Consider the following 22697-nt stretch of genomic DNA (forward strand, 5'->3'; position numbering starts at 1 on the left):
CACCCCCCAACCGGTAGGAGCCACCCTCCACGAGAACGCTCGAAAGCCGCAACTAAGTTGCCGCGTCATCACTTCCCACTTCCTCTGACCCACCATTCGGCAGGGAGACATGATGGAAGCGGATCGCCCAGAGAAGCTTTTCGTTGGGGGCCTCAACCTCAAAACCGACGAGAAAGCCCTCAAAGCCGAGTTTGGCAAGTATGGCCACATAATCAAGGTGTTCCTGATTAAAGACCGAAAAACCAACAAGTCGAGGGGCTTCGCGTTCGTCACCTTCGAAAGCCCTGCAGACGCCAAGGCTGCCGCCAGAGATATGAACGGCAAGTACCTGGATGGTAAGGCCATCATGGTGGCCCAGACCATCAAACCAGCATTCGAGAGCAGCCGATGGGTCCCGCCAACCCCCGGCAGCGGCAGTCGCTCAAGGTTCTCACACAGAACCCGTGGGGGTGGCAGCAGCCCACAGCGACCCCCCTCCCAGGGCAGGCCTGATGACGGCCGCGGCTACGTGGGGTATTTCGACCTGTGGCCCTACAGGGCCCCGATGCCCAGGAAGCGCGGGCCGCCACCGCGGCACTGCGCCAGCCCACCCCACAAGAGGGCCACGCTGTGGAGCCTGGCTCACAGCGTTGGCTGTGGAATGCGCGGGAAGGCACCGACTGTGTCGGGGCAAGATGGCTACTCAGGCTTGCAGCCACGGCGCTGGGCCGGCCCACCCCGCAAGAGAGCTGCGCCCCGGTCGAGCCTGGCTCGCATTGGTGGCAGTGGAATGCCTGGGAAGGCCCCGGCCGTGTGGGGGCAAGATGGCTACTCAGGCCCGTGGGTCCGGGAGCCACTGCCCCCGTGCCGCGACCCCGGGGATTTTGTCCCCGCACTCAGAGAGTACAGCCGCCGCTATTATGGCCACTCCAGTGTCCCGGACTACTGTCCCTTGAGAGGCGACGGCAACCGAAATGGCTACAGGGGTCGCGACCATGACTACACGGATCATCCCAGCAAAGGCTCCTACCGAGAGCCCCTCAAGAGCTACGGAGGCCCATGCGGTGCTGCCCCTGTGCGGGGGACACCGCCATCTTATGGAGGAGGATGCTGCTACAAGGAGTACCAGGGCAACTCGCCCGATGCCTGCAGTGAAGGCCGCTCGTCCGAGGCCTTGCCAGTCGTCTTGCCAGACGCCTACAGCAGGGACCACTCGCCCAAAGCCTATAGTGGGGGCCGCAGCAGTTCCAGTAACGGTTACAGCCGGAGCGACCGCTATGGAGAAGAAGGCTGCTACGAGGAGTACAGAGGCCGCTCGCCCGACGCCCACAGTGGGGGCCGTAACAGTTCCAGCAACAGTTACGGCCAGAGCCACCACTATGGAGGAGAAGGCCGCTATGAGGAGTACCGAGGCCGCTCACACGAGGCCCGCAGCGGGGGCCGGTCCGACAACGCCTACAGTGGGGGCCATGACAGTTCCAGCTGGAGCGACTGCTGCGGAGGAGGCGGCCGTTATGAGGAGTACCAAGGCCGCTCGCTGGATGCCAACAGTGGAGGCCACTCACCCGAGGCCTACAGTGGGGGCCATGACAATTCCAGCTGGAGCGACCGCTATGGAGTAGGAGGCCACTATGAGGAGAACCGAGGCCACTCTCTGGATGCCAACAGCGGAGGCCGTTCACCCGACACCCACAGTGGGGGCCGCAGCAGTTCCAGCAACAGTTACGGCCAGAGCCACCGCTATGGAGGAGAAGGCCACTATGAGTACCGAGGCCGCTCGCATGACGCCCACAGTGGGGGCTGCTCTGCTGACGCCTACAGTGGGGGCCACGACAGTTCCAGCCGGAGCCACCGCTACGGAGGAGGAGGCCGCTATGTGGAGTACCGAGGCCGCTCCCTCGATGCCAACAGTGGAGGCTGCTGGCCTGATGCCTACAGTGGGGGCCACGATAGTTCCAGCCAGAGCTACCGCTACGGAGGAGGAGGCTGCTACGAGGAGTACCGAGGCCGCTCCCTCGATGCCAACAATGGAGGCCGCTCGCCCAACGCCTACAGCAGGGGCCACGACAGTTCCAGCTGGAGCCACCGCTACAGAGGAGGAGGCTGCTACGAGGAGTACCGAGGCCGCTCCCTCGATGCCAACAGTGGAGGCCGCTGGCCTGATGCCTACAGTGGGGGCCACGATAGTTCCAGCCAGAGCAACCGCTACGGAGGAGGAGGCTGCTACGAGGAGTACCGAGGCCGCTCCCTCGATGCCAACAGTGGAGGCCGCTCGCCCAACGCCTACAGCGGGGGCCACGACAGTTCCAGCCGGAGCCACCGCTATGGAGGAGGAGGCCGCTACGAGGAGTACCAAGGCCGCTCCCTCGATGCCAACAGTGGAGGCCACTGGCCTGATGCCTACAGTGGGGGCCACGATAGTTCCAGCCAGAGGAACCGCTACGGAGGAGGAGGCTGCTACGAGGAGTACCGAGGCCGCTCCCTCGATGCCAACAGTGGAGGCCGCTCGCCTGATGCCTACAGTGGGGGCCACGACAGTTCCAGCCAGAGCAACCGCTACGGAGGAGGCAGCCGCTACGAGGAGTACCGAGGCCACTCGCTTGATGCCAACAGCAGAGGCCGCTCGCCTGACACCTACAGCTGGGGCTACGACAGTTCCAGCCAGAGCGACCACTATGGAGGAGGAGGCCGCTCGCTCGATGCCAACAGCAGTGGCCGCTTGCCTGACGCCTACAGCGGGGGCCACGACAGTTCCAGCTGGAGCCACCGCTACGGAGGAGGAGGCCGCTACGAGGAGTACCGAGGCCGCTCGCTTGATGCCAACAGCGGAGGCCGCTCACCCAATGCCTACAGTGGGGGCCGTGACAGTTCCAGCAACAGTTACGACCGGAGCCACCGCTATGGAGGAGGAGGCCACTACGAAGAGTACCGAGGCCGCTCGCACGACACCCACAGCAGGGGCCGATCGCCCGATGCCCACAGCGGGGACCGCTCCACCGAAGCCTACAGCAGGGGCCGCAACAGTTTCAGCAACAGCTATGGCCAGAGTGACCACTACGGAAGAGGAGGCCGCTACGAGGAATACCAAGGCCGCTCGCCCGATGCCTACGGCGGGGGCCGCGGCCTCAACAGTTCCAACAACAGTCATGGCCGGAGCCACCGCTACGGAGGAGGAGGCCGCTACGAGGAGTACCGAGGCCCCTCGCCTGACGCCCACAGTGGGGGCCACGACAGTTCCATCAAGAGTTACGGCCTGAGCGACCGCTACGGAGGAGGAGGCCACTACGAGGAGTACCAGGGCAGCTTGCCCGACGCCTACAGCGGCGACCACGACAGATCCAGCAACAGTTACGGCCGGAGCGACCGCTACTCGAGGGGTCGAGACCGGGTAGGCAGACCGGATCGTGGGCTCCCTCTGCCCATGGAAACGGGCAGCCCTCCCCTGCATGATTCTTACAGCCTGTCAGGCTGCAGGGTGCCCAGGGGCGGAGGCCATCAAGGAGGCCGCTTCGAGAGGGGGGAAGGCCAGAGCAGATACTAAGCAGGAACAGACTTGGGCCCAAAAATTCCTTTTCAAAGAAACAAAAAGAAGAACCTGTTCTATGTTAACTACCCAAGGACTAGTATAAGTAGGAGTTGTTTTTACCTTTTAAGAATTTCCTGTTAAGATCTCCATTTTTATGCTTTTGTGAGGAAAAACTTAAAATTAGTTTGAAATTGTTAATGTTTCTTTCAACAAGTTCTTGTTAAAAGTATAAGATATGAACCTGACTCTTAGTCTTCTTCTATTTACAAGTTGAAATATGATTAATGGCTTCTTCCCTTGTAAATGTTCCTGATAAATGAGGCAAACAGTTCTAAGATCTTTCATAAACATCTGCTCACCTAAAATGGAAAAATGGATCATTCTGCTCATTTAAACCAACTAGATTGTGGGTGGAGAGTGGGAGGGATTGGTGTATACTACTCTTAAGATTTTAGGGTATCTTTCAAACTGAATCTCTGTGTTCCCAGTATTAAAAACCAAACAACCAGCAACAACAACAAAAATGATTTAGATCAAATGTTTATGAAAAATTATGTTCACTCAGTAAATCTGAAAAGTAAATGGAAAAAAAAAAGATACTCTACTGGGTGATTTCATCCAACCTAGATCCAAATTATATTTACATACCGATGAATTGCAAATTAAGGATATGTCTAAAAGCCTATGTTCTGATCTTCAGGACTTCACCTTGATATCTCTCAGGCACCTCAAATTCTACAAATATAACATCTGAAATGAAGATCTTTTCCCACACTTTTTTTTTTCTCATCTCAATGTCAACAACATCCTCCTGGTGAGTTGCTCAAGCCAGAAACCTGGTATTCATCCTTGATTCATTCCTCTCCTAAATTATTGCAAGTACACACAAATATACTTCCATTCATTTAAATTTTCACAAAAATAAAATCATGGAATCGTTATAACCATTACTCCTATTAAGGGTTTATTTGTTAAATGAAATTTTGAAAAATACTTAGGACATTATAGCAGTGGGTTGAAAAATAAATACTCTAGAAGAGAGTTGCTCAACCCCACCACTGTGGACCTTTTTGGTCTGGATAACCATTGTAGGGGGCTATCCTGGGCACTGTAGGATATTTAGCAGCATCTCTGGCATCTACCCACTAGATGCCAGCAACAACCTCTATTCATGGCAGACAAATAATGTCCCCAAAGGTGCAAACCCCCAAAAACTACCTGAGTAACTATCAAGTTAGTTACCTTATCATAGAAATTTACTTTGCTCACACTAGCTCATTATACTTATTTGGTTAAAAATGTAAGAAAATTTTGTGCCTCTGTCAGGAAGAGCATCCAGCCTAGCTCAATGTACCTCATTTAGCATCTGGTCTGCCCTCATAAAAACAACCTCCTCTCAGTAATGCTCAACTTCCTCATTCCAAGGGATGAGGCCTATTCACTTAGCAATATAGTAAATTCCTTATTCAGAACATTAACATATGCATTACTATATATGTAGTATATAGAGATACATATAGAGAAGGAGAGAGATATATATTCTCATTCTTAACCTTATGTAAAATTGTATAACTGGCAAAAAATAGCTATGTTTATATAATATGAAAATTTCTATTCTTCCTCCTCCCACCATAAAATTCTGAATAACTAAAAAAACAATAGAATTACTAGAAACCAAAATCTAAACTAGAAATAAATGTTTCCCAATATTCTGGCTTACCTCCTCTGGATACCCAAGCATCACACAGTTCTATTGGGGAAGAAAGTGAAGTCACTGTTTGTAGTTTAGGATATGTTTCTTTATATTTAGGGTTTTACCTCTTATTCTTGTAACTTCAGAATTCTGGGAGTTCAAAATTACTGTTTACAAGTAATTTGAAATCCTAAAAACAAAATCATGCCCAGTTTGTTATTCTGTATAATACCTAGTATTAAGTACTCATAAATAATATAGTGGTCTCAGAGATAGACGATAGTAACTTGTATTAAGATTGCAAGAATAGGGTTAAGAGAAAATGGATAAAATTTGAAATATATTTTGAAATTAGTACTCATAGGGGATGGCAAGGAGCTAGGTATGTGGAAGAAATGAGAGGAAAGAATCAAGAATGGCACCCAGGATTCTGGCCTGGACAGCTAAAATAATAATATCTAATAAACAGTGGGAGTGTAACAGGATTTTTGTAGCTTCTTCTGCTGGTGAGGTTTTTGCTTTTTTGAAACAGAGGTGCAATGAAGGGTTCAAGTTTATATCTGTATAAACCGAGACATCTGAGAGAGACTCAAAGAGGGGCTGTTAAATGGGCGTTAGACAGATGAATCTTGATCTCCTAAGTGAAGTCTGGGATGGATATATAAAATTGAAAGTTGTGGCCAGGCACAGTGGCTCATGCCTATAATCCCAGCACTTTGGGAGGCCGAGGTGGGTGGATCACGAGGTCAGGAGTTCAAGACCAGCCTGAAGAATATGATGAAACCCCGTCTCTTACTAAAAATACAAAAATTAGCCAGGCATGGTGGCGCACGCCTGTAATTCCAGCTACTCAGGAGGCCAAGGCAGGAGAATTGCTTGAACCCGGGAGGCAGAGATTGCAGTGAGCCGAGATCGTGCCACTGCACTCCAGCCTGAGTGACAGAGTGAGACTCCATCTCAAAAAAAAAAAAATTGAAAGTTGTAGGAATATGGTTAGTTCTATTAAATCACAGAAATGGAAGGCATCACCTAATATCAGAGTATTGAATTAGAGAGATCAAGAATGGGCTATCAGGAAGGCCAACACTTAGTGAGTAGAGAAAAAACAGCAAGCAGAGAAGGCTGAAAATAATAGTCATGAGAAAACACAGTAACCAAAGAAGTTCAAAAAGTGACAGGAGGATGACCTTTGTTTTCCAAGATAGCTGACTAAAAACATTTCCAGCACACCTCATCCACTTAGAAAAACCAAAGTGGTATGTAGACAATCACACTTTGAATACATTACCCAACAGGGAACACAGGGTTCAACAGAAAAAGTGAAAGGAAACTCCAAAATCTGGGAATGAGAAGAAAAGCAGACAGCCTGTCGTGGTCAAGACTGGCTGGGAACTGGCAATGAATCCCTAAGAGAGAGTGAGTGAGTATCTTTCTGCAGTCCACTTTCCCACTGGGGAATCATACAGTCCAGGCCACAGCAGAGCACCCTGACCCACCCAAATCCTGAATCTGATTTAGGGAGCATCCAAGAGACTGAGAAGGAACTGCTTCAAGGAGGCAACATGCCCTGGGTCCCACACAATTTCTGAGAACTAAGTAGCCACAGTAAGATGCGATTCTTAATCCTAGCTCTTAGCAAACTATGAGTGGTCCTGGGAATCTGCAGCACCAGTCTTGGCCATTGGGGAAGATCAGGTTGCATCTTGTGGAGCAGGGGCTTGAGCAGGAATGGGGATCAATGGGGAATCCCACAATCAAAACTAAGAAACGGACATGGCATGGGCTCCAGCCTCTGGCACTGGAACCAGGCTCCCAATGCTCCAATCCTGAGCAGGATGAGTTACTGCAGAGGCTTGGTCTTGAGCTGGGTGCTGGCTTCTATGGCTCATGGCTGAATTATGGGCTGGGTGCAAACTGCCATACTAACAGAACAGCCAGGTTGGCTGCCACAGATGGGATGAGGGAGGGACAGCAGTGGTCTCATCCTCCCTGGCACCCATGGCAGGACCTCAGCACAGCAGCAGTCACCTCTCACCCAAGCATTTCACCAGGGGCATGAGGACTACACTGCCTGCCCCACCCCCACATCATGGCTCATGCACGCACTTGCCATTGGGAGGTGTTGCGTACAAGCTTGCCCAGTCTGGATCCACCCAGCTTCACCCTCCTAACCCTATGCCAACATGAACTGTGGGGGCCAGGTTCTGGGTGTTCCACAACCCAATCTACCACCAGGGGCACATGAGCACCAAGGGGACAGAGACTGAGCATAAACACCCTGCTTCTACAGTCTCAGCTGGCTCTTACCTGAAAGCACCACCTTCTGGCCTAGAAGCCAGTTTGCACAGCCTGTTGCAACCACTTCCAACACAAGAGCACAGTGCATGGGAACAAGGAGACTATCTCACCACCACTGCTACCTCTATCACCCACACTACTCCAATTGCTCAGGAGCTTGAGAGCCTGCTTATCTGCCTGGTATACTGCTACTAAAACTGGCATCTGAGAAAGCCACCCAGATGCCCAAACATGAGCCTGCCTGGAAACTGCCAACACAGGAGCCAGCATATGCTGTCCCAGGTCACAAGGATAGACATACTTAGCACACCTCTGCTACCATTACAACCTGATGATGGGCCCATCAGGCATTCCAGTCACAAGCACAACTTCACCACAGGCCCCACCAAGAACAACACATTAACAGAATAAGGATAGCCATACAAATTATACAGTCTTCACTACTGCATGCACCTGGAAGCAAAGCCAGAAGGCCTTACCCAACGAACATCATTGTCATATCTTCAAGAAAAAAGTCCCCCATCCACGTGAAAGTTATTTTTTTAAAAAGATGTAACTATGAAGCCAGATGAGCAGAAACCAACATAAAGATACAGAAAACATGAAAAAGCTAAGTAATATTATGGCCTCAAATGAATGTAATAATTCTCCAGCAGTAGATCCTAACCAAAAAAGAAAAAAAAAATCCTCAAAATCCCAGATAAAGAATTCAAAATATTGATTTTAAAGAAGCTCAATGAGATGCCAGAGAAATCTAAAAACCAATACAAAGAACTCAGAAAATCAATTCAGAATACAAATAAAAACTTATAACATGGAGATAAATATCTTTAAAAGATAAAAAGCCCGAGTGTGGTGGCTAACACCTACAATCTCAGCACTTTGGGAGGCCGAGGTAAGAGGACTGCTTGAGCCCAGGTGTTTAGGACCAGCTTGGGCAACATAGAGAGAACCTGTCTCTACTAAAAATACAAATATTAGCTAGGCGTGGTGGCACATGCTTGTAATCCCAACTACTCAGGAAGCTGAGGCAGGAGGATCACTTGAGTCCAAAAGTTTGAGGTCATACTGAGCTATGATCACACCACTACACTCCAGCCTGGGCAAAAGAAAAAGTCTCTCTCTCTCTTTCTCTCTCTCTCTCTCTCTCTCACTCTCGCTCTCTACTACACTCCAGCCTGGGCAACAGAACAAGTCTCTCTCTCTCTCTCTCTCTCTCTCTCTCTCTCTCACACACACACACACACACAAATTCCGAAACTAAAGGATTCATTGAAGAAAATACAAAATACATTTGAAATACTAGATCAAGCAGAAGAAAGAATTTCAGAACTTGAAGACAGGTCTTTTGAAATAATCCAGTCAGACAGAAATAAATAAAAAGAATGAACAAAGCTTTTTCTTTTTTTTTTTTTGAACTTGCTTATTGCTTTATTTTATTTTTTTATTATACTTTAAGTTCTGGGATCCACATGCAGAACATGCAGGTTTGTTACATAGGTATACATGTGCCAATTGAGACTACATAAAATGACCAAACTTACAAATTATTGGTATTCCTGAGGGATATGAGAGATTAAAAGGCTTAGAAAGCCTATTTAACAAAATAAGAAACGAAACTTTTCCAAGTATAGCAAGATTTAGACATCCAGACACAGGAGACTCAGTGATTCCCAGGAAAACACAATGCAAAAAGGAGTTTGCCACAGCATATTATAATCAGACTGTCTAAAGTAAAAAGAATTCTAAAATCAGCAAGACAGCATTCCACCACAGCCACCATTGCAGAGCAGCAGCAATGGCTCTGTGCTACACTATGGTCGTGGGCCTCAACAAGGGCCACAAGTTGACCAAGAATGTGAGCAAGCCCAGACACAGTCATAGCCTTGGGCGCCCGACCAAACACACCAAGTGTGTGCGGGGCATGATCCAAGAGGTATGTGGCTTCACCCCATACGAGCGGTGCACCATGGAGTTACTGAAGGTCTCCAAGGACAAACAAGCCCTCAAGTTCATCAAGAAAAGGGTGGGGACACACATCCACACCAAGAGGAAGCGGGAGGAGCTGAGCAATGTCCTGGCCATCATGAGGAAAGTTGCTGCTATGAAAGACTGAGCTCCCTGTCCTGTCCTCTCCCTGAAATAAAGAACAGCTTCACAGAAAAAATAAAATAAAATCAGCAAGAGAAAAGCACCCTGTCACCTACATAAGGAAACTCCATTAGACTAACATGAGACTTCTCACCAGAAACCTTAAAAGCCAGAAGAGAAGGGAATGACATATTAAAAATGCTGAAATAAAAAAAACCAAGACTGCCAGCCAAGAACTCAATATCCAGCAATAAGCTTCATAAATAAGAAGAAATGAAGTCTTTCAGAGACAAGCAAATGCTGAGGAATTCATCGCCACTAAACTGGCCCTACAAGAAATGCTCAAAGAAGTCCTAAACGTGGAAGTAAAAGCGATATTCATCATCATAAAAACACACAAAAGTATAAAACTCACTGGTAAAGTAATCACACAAAGGAGGAAGAAAAAGGAATCAAATGGCACCACTACAGAATTCCACCAAACCACAAAGGCAAACATTCCAAGAAAAAGAAACAGAGAATTTATAAAACTAGAAAACAATTAACAATACGACAAGAACAAACCCTCACATATCAATATAAACCTTGAAAATAAATGAATTAAATGCCCCATTTAAAAGATATAGATTGGCAAAATAGATTTTAAAAACATAATCCAACTATATGATGCTTACAAGAAACTCACATTACTTGTAAAGACACATATAGACCAAAAGTAAAGGAATAGAAAGACAGTCCACACAAACAAAATCCAAAAGTGAGCAGCACTAGCTGTACTTGCATCAATTAAATCAGATATTAAATAAAAGACGGTTAAAAAAGACAAAGAACTTCATTCTGTAATAAAGGGATCAATCTGGCAAGAGGCTATAACAATTTTAAATGTATATGCACCCAACACTGGAGCACCCAGATCCATAAAACAAATATCACTAGGCCTAAAGAGAGAGATAGACAGATACAATAATGGTGGGAGACTTCAACGCACCACTCACGGCATTAGACAGATCATCCAGGTAGGAAACCAACAAAGAAACATTAGATATAAATTGGACTTTACACCAAATGGACCTAACAAATTTACAGAACATTCTGCCCAACAACTGCAGAATATACACTCTTTCAATGAGCACATGGAACATTCTCCAAGATAAACCACGTTAGGCCATAAAACAAGTATCAACAAATGTTTAAAAATGAAATCCTATCAATTATTTTCTCATAACACAGTGGAATAAATAGAAATCAATACAAAAAGGAACTTCAGAAACGATACAAACACATGGATATTACACAAGCTCCTGAACAATCATTGGATCAAAGAAGAAATTAATACAAAAGATTAAAAATTTTTTGAAACAAATGAAAATGGAAACACAACAAACCAAAACCTGTGGGATATAGCAAAAGCAGTGGTAAGAGGGAAATTTGTAGCATTAAATGCCTATTATCAAAAAAAAGAAAGATTACAAATTATCAACCTAACAATGCATCTCAAAAAACTAGAAAATCAAGAACAAACCACACTCAAAACTAGCAGAAGAAATAACAAAGATCACAGTAGAACTAAATGAAATAGGGACCAAAGAAATACAAAGTATTAAAAAAACAAAGAGTTGATTCTTCAAAAAGATAAATAAAACTGATAAACCAGTAGCTAGACTAACCTAGAAGAGAGATGAACCAAATAAACACAATGAGAAATAAAAAAGGAAATATTTCAACTGATACCACAGAAACACAATAGATCATCAGAAACTATTATGAACAACTATATACTCAACAAACAAGAAAACCTAGAGGAAAGAGATAAATTCCTGGAAACATACAACCTACCAAGATTGAACAAGGAAGAAATAGAAAATCTAAACAGGCCAATAATGAAGAGCAAAACTGAATCAGTAGTAAAAAAAAAAAAAAAAAAATCCCAATAAAGACAAGCTCAGGGATTGTTGAGGGAGCTTGGCTGAGGGATTCACAGCCAAATTCTATCAAATATAAAAAGAAGCAATACCACTCCTCCTGAAACTGTTCCAAAAAATTGAAGAGGAGAGTATTCTCCCTAATTCTTTCCATGAGGCCACTATCACCCTAATACCAAAACTGGACGAGGACACAACAACCAAAAAAGGAAAACAGCAGACCAATATCCCTGATGAACATACATGCAAGAATCCTCAACAAAATACTAGTAAATTGAATACAGGACATCAAAAAGATAATGCACTGTATCAGTTCATTTTCATGCTGCTGATAAAGACATACCTGGGACTAGGCAATTTACAAAACAAAGAGGTTTATTGGACTTACAGTTCCAAATGGCTGGGGAGGCCTCACAATCATTGTGGAAGGCAAGCAGGAGCAAGTCACATCTTACATGAATGGTGGCAGGCAAAGAGCCTGTGTAGGGAAATTCCCGTTTTTGAAACCATCAGATGTCATGAGACTCATTCACTGTCACAAGAACAGCACAGGAAAGACCCACCCCCATGATTCAACCATCTCCCACCGGATCCCTTACACGACACGTAGGAATTATGGGAGCTATAAGATGAGATTTGGGTGGGGACACAGAGCCAAACCATATCATACACCATGATCAAGTGGGTTTTATACCAAGGATGCAAAGATGGTTGAATATATGCAAATTAATAAATGTGATACATCACATAAACAAAATTAGGACAAAAAACATATGATCATCTCAATAGATGCAGAAAATGCATTTGATAAGGTTAAGCTTCCCTTCATGGTAAAAAAAACCCTCAACAAACTAGGCATAGAAGGAACATACCTGAAAAAAATAAAGGCCATATACAACAAACCCATGTATCATACTGAATGGGGAAAAGCTGAAGGCCTTCCCACTAAGATCTAAAACAAGACAAAGATGCCCACTTTCACCGTTGTTATTGAATATAGTACTGGAAGTCCTAGCCAGAGCAATCGGGCAAGAGAAAGAAATAAAACACATCCAAATCAAAAAAGAGGAAGTGAAAGTATCGCAGATTGCTGATGATATCATCTTATATCTAGAAAAACCTAAAGACTCCACCAAAAAACTCTTAGATTTGATAAAGTTTCAGGATACAAAAATTAACATATAAAACACAGTAGCATTTCTAAGTACCAATAATGATCTCACTGAGAATGAAATCAAGAAGTCAATCCTATTTACCACACCTACCAGAAAATAAAATACCTAGGAATAAATTTAACCAAAGAGGTGAAAGATCTCTACAAGGAAAACTATAAAACACAGATGAAAGAAATTGAAGATGACAAAAACAAATGGAAAGATATCTCATGCTCATGGATCAGAAGAATTAATATTGTTAAAATGACCATACTGCCCAAAGCGATCTACAGGTTCAATGCAATCCCTACCAAAATACCAACACCATTTTTCACAGAATTAGAAAAAACAATCATAAAATTCATATAGAACCAAAAAAGAGTCCAAATAGCCAAAGCATTGGTCTTTTGCAGCAACACGGATAGAACTGAAGGTCATTATCTTAAGTGAAACAAACCAGACACAGAAAGAAAAACATCACATGTTGTCACTCACTCATTTTTTAGTGAATGCTAAAAAATGGTGTATACATAGATATAGAGAGCAGAGTGATAGACAATGGAGATTCAGAAGGGTGAGAGAGTGGGAGAGGGGTATATAATAAGAAATTACTTAATGGGTACAATGTATGTTATTTGGGTGACAGATTCTCTGAATCCCCTAACTTGACTACTATGCATGTAATAAATTTGCACTTGTACGCCACAAATTATATAAATAAATTTTTAGTGAAAAAACAAGAACAGCCACACTGGAAGACAGTCTGGTATGCTTTTACAAAGATAAATATGGTCTTAATTCAGCAATTGCAAGCCTGGGTATTTACTCAAATAAGTTCAAAACTAATGTCTACACAATCTTCACACTAACATTTATAGCAGCCTTATTCATAATTGCCAAAATTTAGAAGCAAACAAGATGCATCTTTCAATAGGTTAATGGATAAACTGTGGAATATCCATACAATGGAATAGCTTCCAGGAAACAAGCTTTCAAGCCATGAAAAGAAATGGAGAGACCTTAACATATATTGCTTCTTGAAAGAAGCCAGTCTGAAATGTCTACATATGCTAGGATTCCTAGTAAATATCATTCTGGGAAGGGTAAAACTATGGTGGTAGTAGGAAGATCAATGGTTGCCATGATTTGGGAGGAAAAGAGGGAATAAGGGAAGAGGAAGAGAGTATTAGTCCATTTTCACACTGCTGTAAAGAACTACCAGAAACTGAGTAATTTATAAAGAAAAGAGGTTTAATTGACTCACAGTCCACATAGCTGGGAGGCCTCGGGAAACTTACAATCATGGCAGAAAGCAAAGGAAGAGCAAGCACCTTCTTCACAAGATGGCAGGCAGGGCAGGGGAACTGCCACACACTTATAAACCATCAGATCTTGTAAGAACTCACTCACTATCATGAGAGCAGCATGAGGGAAACCACTCTCATGATCCAATCACTTCTCACCAGGTCCCTCCCCTGACACATGGCAATTATAATTCAATATGAGACTTGAGTGGGGACACAGAGCTAAACCATATCATTCTGCCACAGCCCTTCCCAAATCTCATTTCCTTATCACACTGCAACACATTTGCAAAATTCCATCTCAACAATCCCCAAATGTCTTAACTAATTCCAGCATTAAGTCAAAAGTCCAACTTCAAAGTCTCATCTGAGACAAGGCAAGTCCCATTTTGCCTATGAGCCTGTAAAATCAAGTTAGTTACTTCCTATATACAATGGGGGTACAGGCATTGTGTAAATACACACGTTCCAAATGGGGGAAATTGGCCAAAATCAAAGGGCCTCAGGCCCCATGCAAGTCCAAAATACAATGGGAAAGTCATTAAAGCTTAAAGTTCCAAAATAATCTTCTTTCAATCCATGCCTCACATCCAGAGCACACTGATGGAAGGGGTGGGTTCCCAAGGCCTTGCATAGCTCTACCCTTGTGGCTCTTCAGGGTATAGCCCCCGTGGCTGGTTTCAGGGGATGGCATTGAGAGCCTGCAGCTTTTCCAGGTGCTCAGTACAAACTGTCAGTCTAGAGGTATGGAGGATAGTGGCCATCTTCTCACAGCTTCACTAGGCACTGCCCCAATGGGGACTCTGTGTGAGTCTCCAACCCCACATTTCCCCTCTACACTGCCCTAGTAGAGGTTACCCATGAGGGCTCTGGCCCTGCAGCAGACTTCTGCCTGGACATTCAGGCATTACCATACAGCTTCTGAAATCCAGGCAGAGGTTCCCAAACCTCCACTCTTGTCTTCTAAGCACCCACAGGCCCAACACCATGTGGAGGCCACCAAAGCTTGAGGCTTGCACCCTCTGAGGCAACATTATGAGCTGTGCCTTGGCCCCTTTTAGCCACAGCTGAAGCTGGAGTGGCTGGGACACAGGGAACCATGTCATGAGGCTGCACAGAGCAGTAGGGCCCTGGGCCCAGCCCATGAAACCATTTTTCCCTCCTAGGCCTCCAGGCCTGTGATGGGAAGGGCTGTCATGAAGATCTCTGAAATGCCCTGGAGACATTTTCCCCATTCTTTTGGCGATTAACATTTGGCTCCTTTTTACTTATGCAAATTTCTGCAGCGGGCTTGAATTACTTCCCAGTAAATGGGTTCTTCTTTTCCACCATATAGGCTGCAGATTTTCCAAACTTTTATGCTTTTCTTCCTTTTTAAACATAAGTTCCAACGTCAGACCATCTCTTTGTGAATGCATATGACTGAACACTTTCAGAAACAGCCAGGTCACATATTGAATGCTTTGCTACTTAGAAATTTCTTCTGCCAGATACCCTAAATCATGTCTCTTAAGTTCAGAGTTCCACAGATCTCTAGGGCAGGAGCAAAATGCCATCAGTCTCCTTGCTAAAGCATAGCAAGAGTGACCTTTACTTCAGTTCCCAATAAGTTCCTCATCTCCATCTGAGACCACCTCAGCCTGGATTTCGTTGTCCATATCACTATCGCATTTTGGTCATAACTATTCAACAAGTTTCTAGGGAGTTCCAAACTTTCCCATATATTCCTGTCTTCTTCTGAGCCCTCCAAACCGTTCCAACCTCTGCCCATTACCCAGTTCCAAAGTTGCTTCCATATTTTCAAGTTTCCTTATAGCAATGCCCCACTTCTTTAGTACCAATTTTCTGTATTAGTCCATTCTCACACTGCTATATAAAACCACCGGAGACTGGGTAATTTATAAAGAAAAGAGGTTTAATTGACACACAATTCTGCATGGCTGGGGAGGCCTTAGGAAACCAATCATGGTGGAAGGTGAAGAAGAAGCAAGCACCTTCTTCACAAGGCAGAGGGCAGGAGGAGAATGCTACACACTTATAAACCATCAGATCTCATAAGAACTCACTATCATGGGAACAACATCGGGGAAACCACCCTCATGATCCAATCACCTCCTACCAGGTCCCTCCCTTACACATAGTGGTTACAATTCAATATGAGATTTGGGTGGGGACCCAGAGCTAAACCATATCAAAGAGTGATTAATACATGGATCACAGAATTTTCAGGGCAGTTACACTCTTCTATGTGATACTGTGATGATGCATACATGACACATGCATTTGTCAAAACACATACAACTATACAACACAAAGACTGAATCCTAATGTATAGACTTTAATAATAAAGTATAGCTTCATCAATTTTCATCATCATCAAGTGTACCATATATTGGTTCATTAATTGTAAAAAATACATTACAAAAATGTAAGATGCTAAAAATAGGAAAACTATGAGCTGGAGAAAAGGAGTATGGGGTACCTGTACTATCTGCTCAATTTTTTTGTAAACCTAAAACTTCTGAAAAATAACATATGAAATAAAAAGTCAGCTGGGCATGGTGGCTCACGCCTGTAATCCCAGCACTTTGGGAGGCCGAGGCAGGTGAATCACAAGGTCAAGAAATCGAGACCATCCTGGCCAACATGGTGAAACCCCGTCTCTATTAAAAATACAAAAAATTAGCCAGGCATAGTGGCAAGCACCTATAATCCCAGCTACTTGGGAGGCTGAGGCAGGAAAATCACTTGAACCTGGGAGGCGGAGGTTGCAGTGAGCCGAGATCACGCCATTGCACTTCAGCCTGGGCAAAAAGAGCAAAACTCTGTCTCACAAAAAAAAAATGCAAAAAAAATGAAATAAAAAGGCAAATAAACTACCAAAAAGGGACAGAAAAATATACTAAAACATCAGTATTAATAACAAGAATAATTTAATGATTTAAATAATATCAAGACATTACTAATCTACACATTTTTCATGCTTCTTTATGTTCGTTCCCCTCCAAATAAAAGATTATTTAGTTAAATTACAAAGTAATATTAGAAGCTCCCTCAGGGAATTTAATTAAATGTGCATTCATAAACTATTTTCTGGATGATTTCATGTATTTATTTAGTAAACACCACTTAAAATTATAATTATTATTCTAATTTAATGGAGTTAAATTAAATAAAGAATAATAAATCTTGCTGGGAACAGGCCCCCAAATCTGGCCATGAACTGGCCCCAAAACTGGCCATAAACAAAATCTCTGCAGCACTGTGACATGTTTGTGATGGCATTGACGCCCACACTGGAAGGTTGTGGGTTTACCGGAATGAGGACAAGGAACACCTGGCCCACCTAGGGCAGAAAACCGCTTAAAGGTGTTCCTGAACCACAAACAATAGCATGGGCGATCTGTGCCTGAAGGAGATGCTCCTATCGCAGGTAACTAGCCAGACCCACCCCTTTATTTCAGCCCATCCCTTTGTTTCCCATAAGGAATACTTTTAGTTAATCTATAATCTATAGAAACAATGCTTATCACTGGCTTGCTGTCAGTAAATATGCAGGTAAATCTCTGTTCAAGACTCTCAGCTCTGAAGGCTGTGAGACCCCTGATTTCCCACTCCACACTCTATATTTCTGTGTGTGTGTCTTTAATTCCTCTAGCGCCGCTGGGTTAGGGTCTCCACAACTGAGCTGGTCTCAGCAAAATCTAATTCTTAGGTGTTTCAGATTTAAAATCAGTATAAACATCCTAAGCATTGGGTAAATACAATAACAGTGCCAAAAAAAAAAAAACTCAACCTTGGAAAGAAAAATGGGAAATAACATAAAACTATTTGTATCTTAATTTCTTGAACTATCTCACACTAACAGCATCTCATATTTTCCATCAAAAAAGTGAAGATTAACTTTTATATAGCTATAATTAATAAAATTTAAACTGATTTAAAATGTTTATCTTGTGATATACAATAAAGGAGCTTTTTAAACATTAAAAATCACTTAATTAACATGTATACTAGGGCAACTAGAAAAATAAAATATGACTAATAATGAACAAATAATTGAGAAATACATGCAAAACTGGTATTTTAATTGAGTTCCAGCAAAAAATTAAATAAATAAAAATTCCACCTAAAAATCGGGGGAAAAAAAACAGCTGGGTGCAGTCGGTGGCTCATGCCTGTAATCCCAACACTTTGGGAGGCCCAGGTGGGAGGATCATTTGAGCCCAGGTGTTCCAGACCAGCCTGGGCAATATGGCGAAACCCTATCTCTACAAAAAAAGTACAAAAAGTAGCTGGGCATGGTGCATGCCTGTAGTTCCAGCTACTCGGGAGGCTAAGAGGTGGGAGGATGGTTTGAGCCCAGGAGGTTGAGGCTGCAGTGAGCCATGATCACGCCACTGCACTCATGCCTGGGTGACAGTGAGACCCTGTCTTTTTCAAAAAATACAAATAAATAAAAATCGGAAAACTGCTCACTTACTCCTCCGTGGGAGATTCACTTCACAACAATTTCAAAGCCTACCTTCTTAGGCAACAAACAGCACTTGGGAAAAGACAATTATAAAAATGGTTCACCTTTTCCACATAAAAAAGGACATTAAAATGTGTATTTATCTTCCTGTTGTAGGCTGAATGGTGGCCCTCAAAGATATCAGACCCTAATTCTGGAACCTGTGAGTGTTATCTTATATGCTAAAGGTTTTACAGATGTAATTAAGAGTCTTGTGATGAGATTAGCCTGCATCATCCATGTGGACCCTAAATGCCATCACAGGTATCCTTATAAGAGGAAAGCAGAGGGTAAACCAGACAGACTGAAGAGGGGGCCATGTGGAGAAGGAGGCAGCCACTGGAATAATTGTGCCACACAATGCCAGTAGCCATCAGAAGCTGGAAGAAGCAAGGAATGGATTCTCCCCTAGAGCTTCCCCATAGGGAGCGCGGCCCTGCCAAAACCTTGATTTTAGCTCAATTAAATTTGTTTCTAACTTTCAGTCTCCAAACCTGTGAGAGACTAATTTTCTTTTTTTTAAACTATTAAGTTTGTGATAATTTGTTATGGCAGGCACAAGAAACTAATATACACCATAATGATAGTTTATTGGAATTAATAAGAGAATGATTGTAAATATTTTTTAATTACATAGCTGTGTATTTTTTTCTTGTGCAGTATCGATATCTCAGTTAATTAGCATCCAAAGGGATAAGCACCTTTATAACCACTAAGCTGTTTTTCTTGTCTCATTTTTAATCATAAAATCCAGTATTGGCAGTAAATCAACAGTAGACAGATTGCTGTGTCCTGTTTCCTGCCTTCCTTCAAGATATTCCTTGTAAAACTGCTGGCAGTCTATTAGAGACCTTGGTCAATAATCTTAAGTAACCCAATCTAAATTATGTTCTGTATCACTCTTGAGCTTCAGAGGTCAAGGAAGCTAGAGAAGAAGGAGAGGAGTCAGATGGAATGGAAATCTGCTGTCTCCCAAGCTGCACCCACAGAGCCACAGATTGGTCTATCTGCGGCCCATTGAAATTCCTGGCCCACTGGCTACCATTTCTGCCAAATATACAAAATGACTTTCAGAAATTATACTATTATACTATACTAATTATAGTCTTAGTCTTATCTTATTCAGTGTATAAATGGGTAGAGAGAGTTTTTTGCACAAATTGTTAAACTTAAGTTTAAGTGCTGTTTAATAATATAGATTACCATAGTCTCTCCTTTTAAAAAAATCCTAGGTAATATTTGAAAGCCTGACACACTTTTATCTCTGGCCCTAAAAATGCCATCACGTGTATCCTTATAAGAGGAAAGCAGAGGGAAATTAAACAGACACATTAAGGAGAGGGCCATGTGATTTTTACCTCTGATAAAATTCCTAATAATGAAGTGTGCTGTTTGAACACATCTTCATCATTACAGTAATCACCATAGAATTGTCTGCTTGAAGGAACATGGGAGTTAATGGAGAAATAACTTGAAATCAGAACTCTAAATTCACATCAAGAATAACCTAAGTGGAATTGAGGCAAATATTATACACATACACCCTATATGCTAGATCACAGTACTGTGCACTTTGCATAGATTATTTCTAATCCTTTTAACAATTTTGTAAGCTAGTTACTGTTTCTCATTTAACATACTGATATGGTCTGGCTCTGTCCTCACCAAAATCTCATCTTGAATTCCCAAGTGTTGTGGGAGGGACCTGGTGGGAGTTAATTGAATCACAGGGGCAAGTCTTTCCCATGCTTTTCTCATGATAGTGAATAAGTCTCACAAGATCTGATGGTTTTAAAAAGGGGAGGTTCCCTGCACAAGCTCTATTCTCTTGTCTGCCACTATGTGAGATGTGCCTTTTACCTTCCACCATGACTGTGAGGTTTCCCCAGCCACATGGAACTGTAAGTCCAATAAACCTCTTTCTTTTGTAAATTGCCCAGTCTTGGGTATGTCTTTATCTGTAGCATGAAAATGAACTAATACAGTAAATTGGTACCAGTAGAGTGGGGCACTGCTGAAAAGATACCCAAAAATGTGGAAGTGACTTTGGAACTGGGTAATAGGCAGAAGTTGGAACAGTTCGGAGGGCTCAGAAGAAGGCAGGAAAATGTGGGAAAGTTTGGAACTCCCTAGAAACCTGTTGAATGGTTTTGACCAAAATGCTAATAATGATATGGACAATGAAACCCAGGCTGAGGTGATCTCAGATGGAGATGAGGAACTTGTTGGGAACTGGAGCAAAGGTGACACTCTTGTTTTGTTTTAGCAAAGAGACTGGTGGCATTTTGCCCCTGCCCTAGAGATCTGTGGAACTTTGAACTTGAGAGAGATGATTTAGAGTATCTGGTGGAAGAAATTTCTAGGCAGCAAAGCATTCAAGAGGTGACTTGGGTGCCGTTAAAAGCACTCAGTTTTAAAAGGGAAACAGCATAAAAGTTTGGAAAATTTGCACCCTGACAATGTGATAGAAAAGAAAATCCCATTTTCTGAGGAGAAATACAAGCTGGCTACAGAAATTTGCATAAGTATCCAGGACCCGAATGTTAATCCCCAAGAAAATGGGGAAAATGTCTCCAGGGCATGTCAGAGGTCTTCACAGCAGCCCCTCCCATCACAGGACTGAAGGCCTAGGATGAAAAAATGGTTTCGTGGGCCAGTCCCAGGGCCCCTGTGTGGTGTGCAGGCTAGGGACTTGTTGCCCTGTGTCCCAGCCACTCCAGGCATGACTATAAGGGGCCAAGGTACAGCTTGGGCCGTGGCTTCAGAGGGTGCAAGCCCCAAGCCTTGGCAGCTTCCATGTGGTGCTGAGCCTGCAGGTGCACAGAAGTCAAGAATTGAGGTTTGGGAATCTCTGGCTAGATTTTAGAGAATGTATGGAAATGCCTGTATGTCCAGGCAGAACTTTGCTGCAGGGGCAGGGACCTCATGGACAACCTGTGCTAGGGCAGTGCAGAAAGGAAATGTGGGCTCAGAGGCCCCACACAAAGTCCCCACTGGGGCACTGCCTAGTGGAGACGTGAGAAGAGGGCCACCATCCTCCAGACCCCACAATGGTAGATCCACCGACAGCTTGCACCATGCACCTGGAAAGGCCACAGACACTCAGTGCCAGCTTATGAAAGCAGCCAGGAGGGAGGCTGTACCCTGCTAAGCCACAGAGGTGGAGCTGCTCAAGACCATAGGAACCCACCTCTTGCATCAGCGTGACCTGGATGTGAGACATGGAGTCAAAGGAGATCATTCTGGAGCTTTAAGATTTGACTCCCCCACTGGATTTCAAACTTGCACAAGGCCTGTAACCCCTTTGTTTTGGCCAAATTCTCCCATTTGGAATGGCTGTATTTACCCGATGCCTGTATCCCCATTGTATCTAGGAAGTAACTAACTTGCTTTTCATTTTACAGGCTCATAGCCGAAAGGGTCTTGCCTTGTCTCAGGTGAGACTTTGGACTGTGGACTTTTGAGTTAACGCTGAAATGAGTTAAGACTTTGTGTGACTGTTGGGAAGGTATGATTGGTTTTGAAATGTGAGGACATGAGATTTGGGAGGAGTCAAGGGCAGAATTATATGGTTTGGCTGTGTTCTCACTCAAATCTCATCTTGAATTCCCATGTGTTGTGGGAGGGAACTGGTGGGAAATAATTGAATCATAGGGGCAGGTATTTCCCGTGCTGTTCTCATGATAGTGAGTAAGTCTCATGAGATCTGCCGGTTTTAAAAAGGGGAGGTTCCCTGCACAAGCTCTCTTCTCTTGTCTGCCACCATGTGACAAGTGCCTTTCACCTTCTGCCATGATTGTGAAGCCTCCCCAGCCACGTGGAACTGTAAGTCCAACAAATTTCTTTCTTTTGTAAATTGCCCAGTCTCGGGTATGTCCTTATCAGCAGCGTGAAAACAGACTAATACACATATGAAGCAAAGATAGACTGAATGACATGCCTTCCCAAAGGTAAAAAAAATGAAAAGCTAGTAATAACTGACAGCACTGGGGTTCCAAACTCATGTGTCTTCAAAGCCTATGTTCTATGTGTGATTTTCCACTCCTTTAACACACTACTGTGGCCTTCTGTCCCACATCTCAAATATTCTGTCCCACTGCAACCACAAACCAGGGTCAGAAGAATTCTAAATCTAACAACATCCACACACCCCCCCAAGACTGCTTCTTGCAATAGGAGGCAGAATGTAAATCTTACTTCTAGGTTCAATTTTTGTT

At 43.9% G+C, this 22697-nt stretch overlaps 3 protein-coding genes across 4 annotated transcripts in view; 2 read left to right on the plus strand and 1 right to left on the minus strand.

Moving 5' to 3' along the window:
* LRCH2 (leucine rich repeats and calponin homology domain containing 2) overlaps positions 1-22697 on the minus strand; it is a 125797-nt gene that overhangs the window by 80898 nt on the left and 22202 nt on the right. The window lies entirely within an intron of this gene.
* On the plus strand, positions 93-9152 carry RBMXL3 (RBMX like 3). Its single transcript, XM_055106224.2, has one exon. It carries the CDS (start codon positions 110-112, stop codon positions 3518-3520), a length of 3411 nt encoding a protein of 1136 aa, XP_054962199.1. The 5' UTR covers positions 93-109; the 3' UTR covers positions 3521-9152.
* Positions 9152-9747, plus strand: LOC100986023 (large ribosomal subunit protein eL36). Its single transcript, XM_063601747.1, has one exon. The coding sequence runs from the start codon at positions 9295-9297 to the stop codon at positions 9610-9612; it is 318 nt and encodes a 105-aa protein (XP_063457817.1). The 5' UTR covers positions 9152-9294; the 3' UTR covers positions 9613-9747.

This window comes from Pan paniscus, chromosome X, assembly GCF_029289425.2.
Source record: "Pan paniscus chromosome X, NHGRI_mPanPan1-v2.0_pri, whole genome shotgun sequence".
NCBI classification, from domain to species: Eukaryota; Metazoa; Chordata; class Mammalia; order Primates; family Hominidae; genus Pan; species Pan paniscus.

Coding starts and splice junctions, on each gene's coding strand:
- RBMXL3 (XM_055106224.2), top strand. CDS start 110: ATGATGGAAGCGGATCGCCCAGAGAAGCTTTTCGTTGGGGGCCTCAAC.
- LOC100986023 (XM_063601747.1), top strand. CDS start 9,295: ATGGCTCTGTGCTACACTATGGTCGTGGGCCTCAACAAGGGCCACAAG.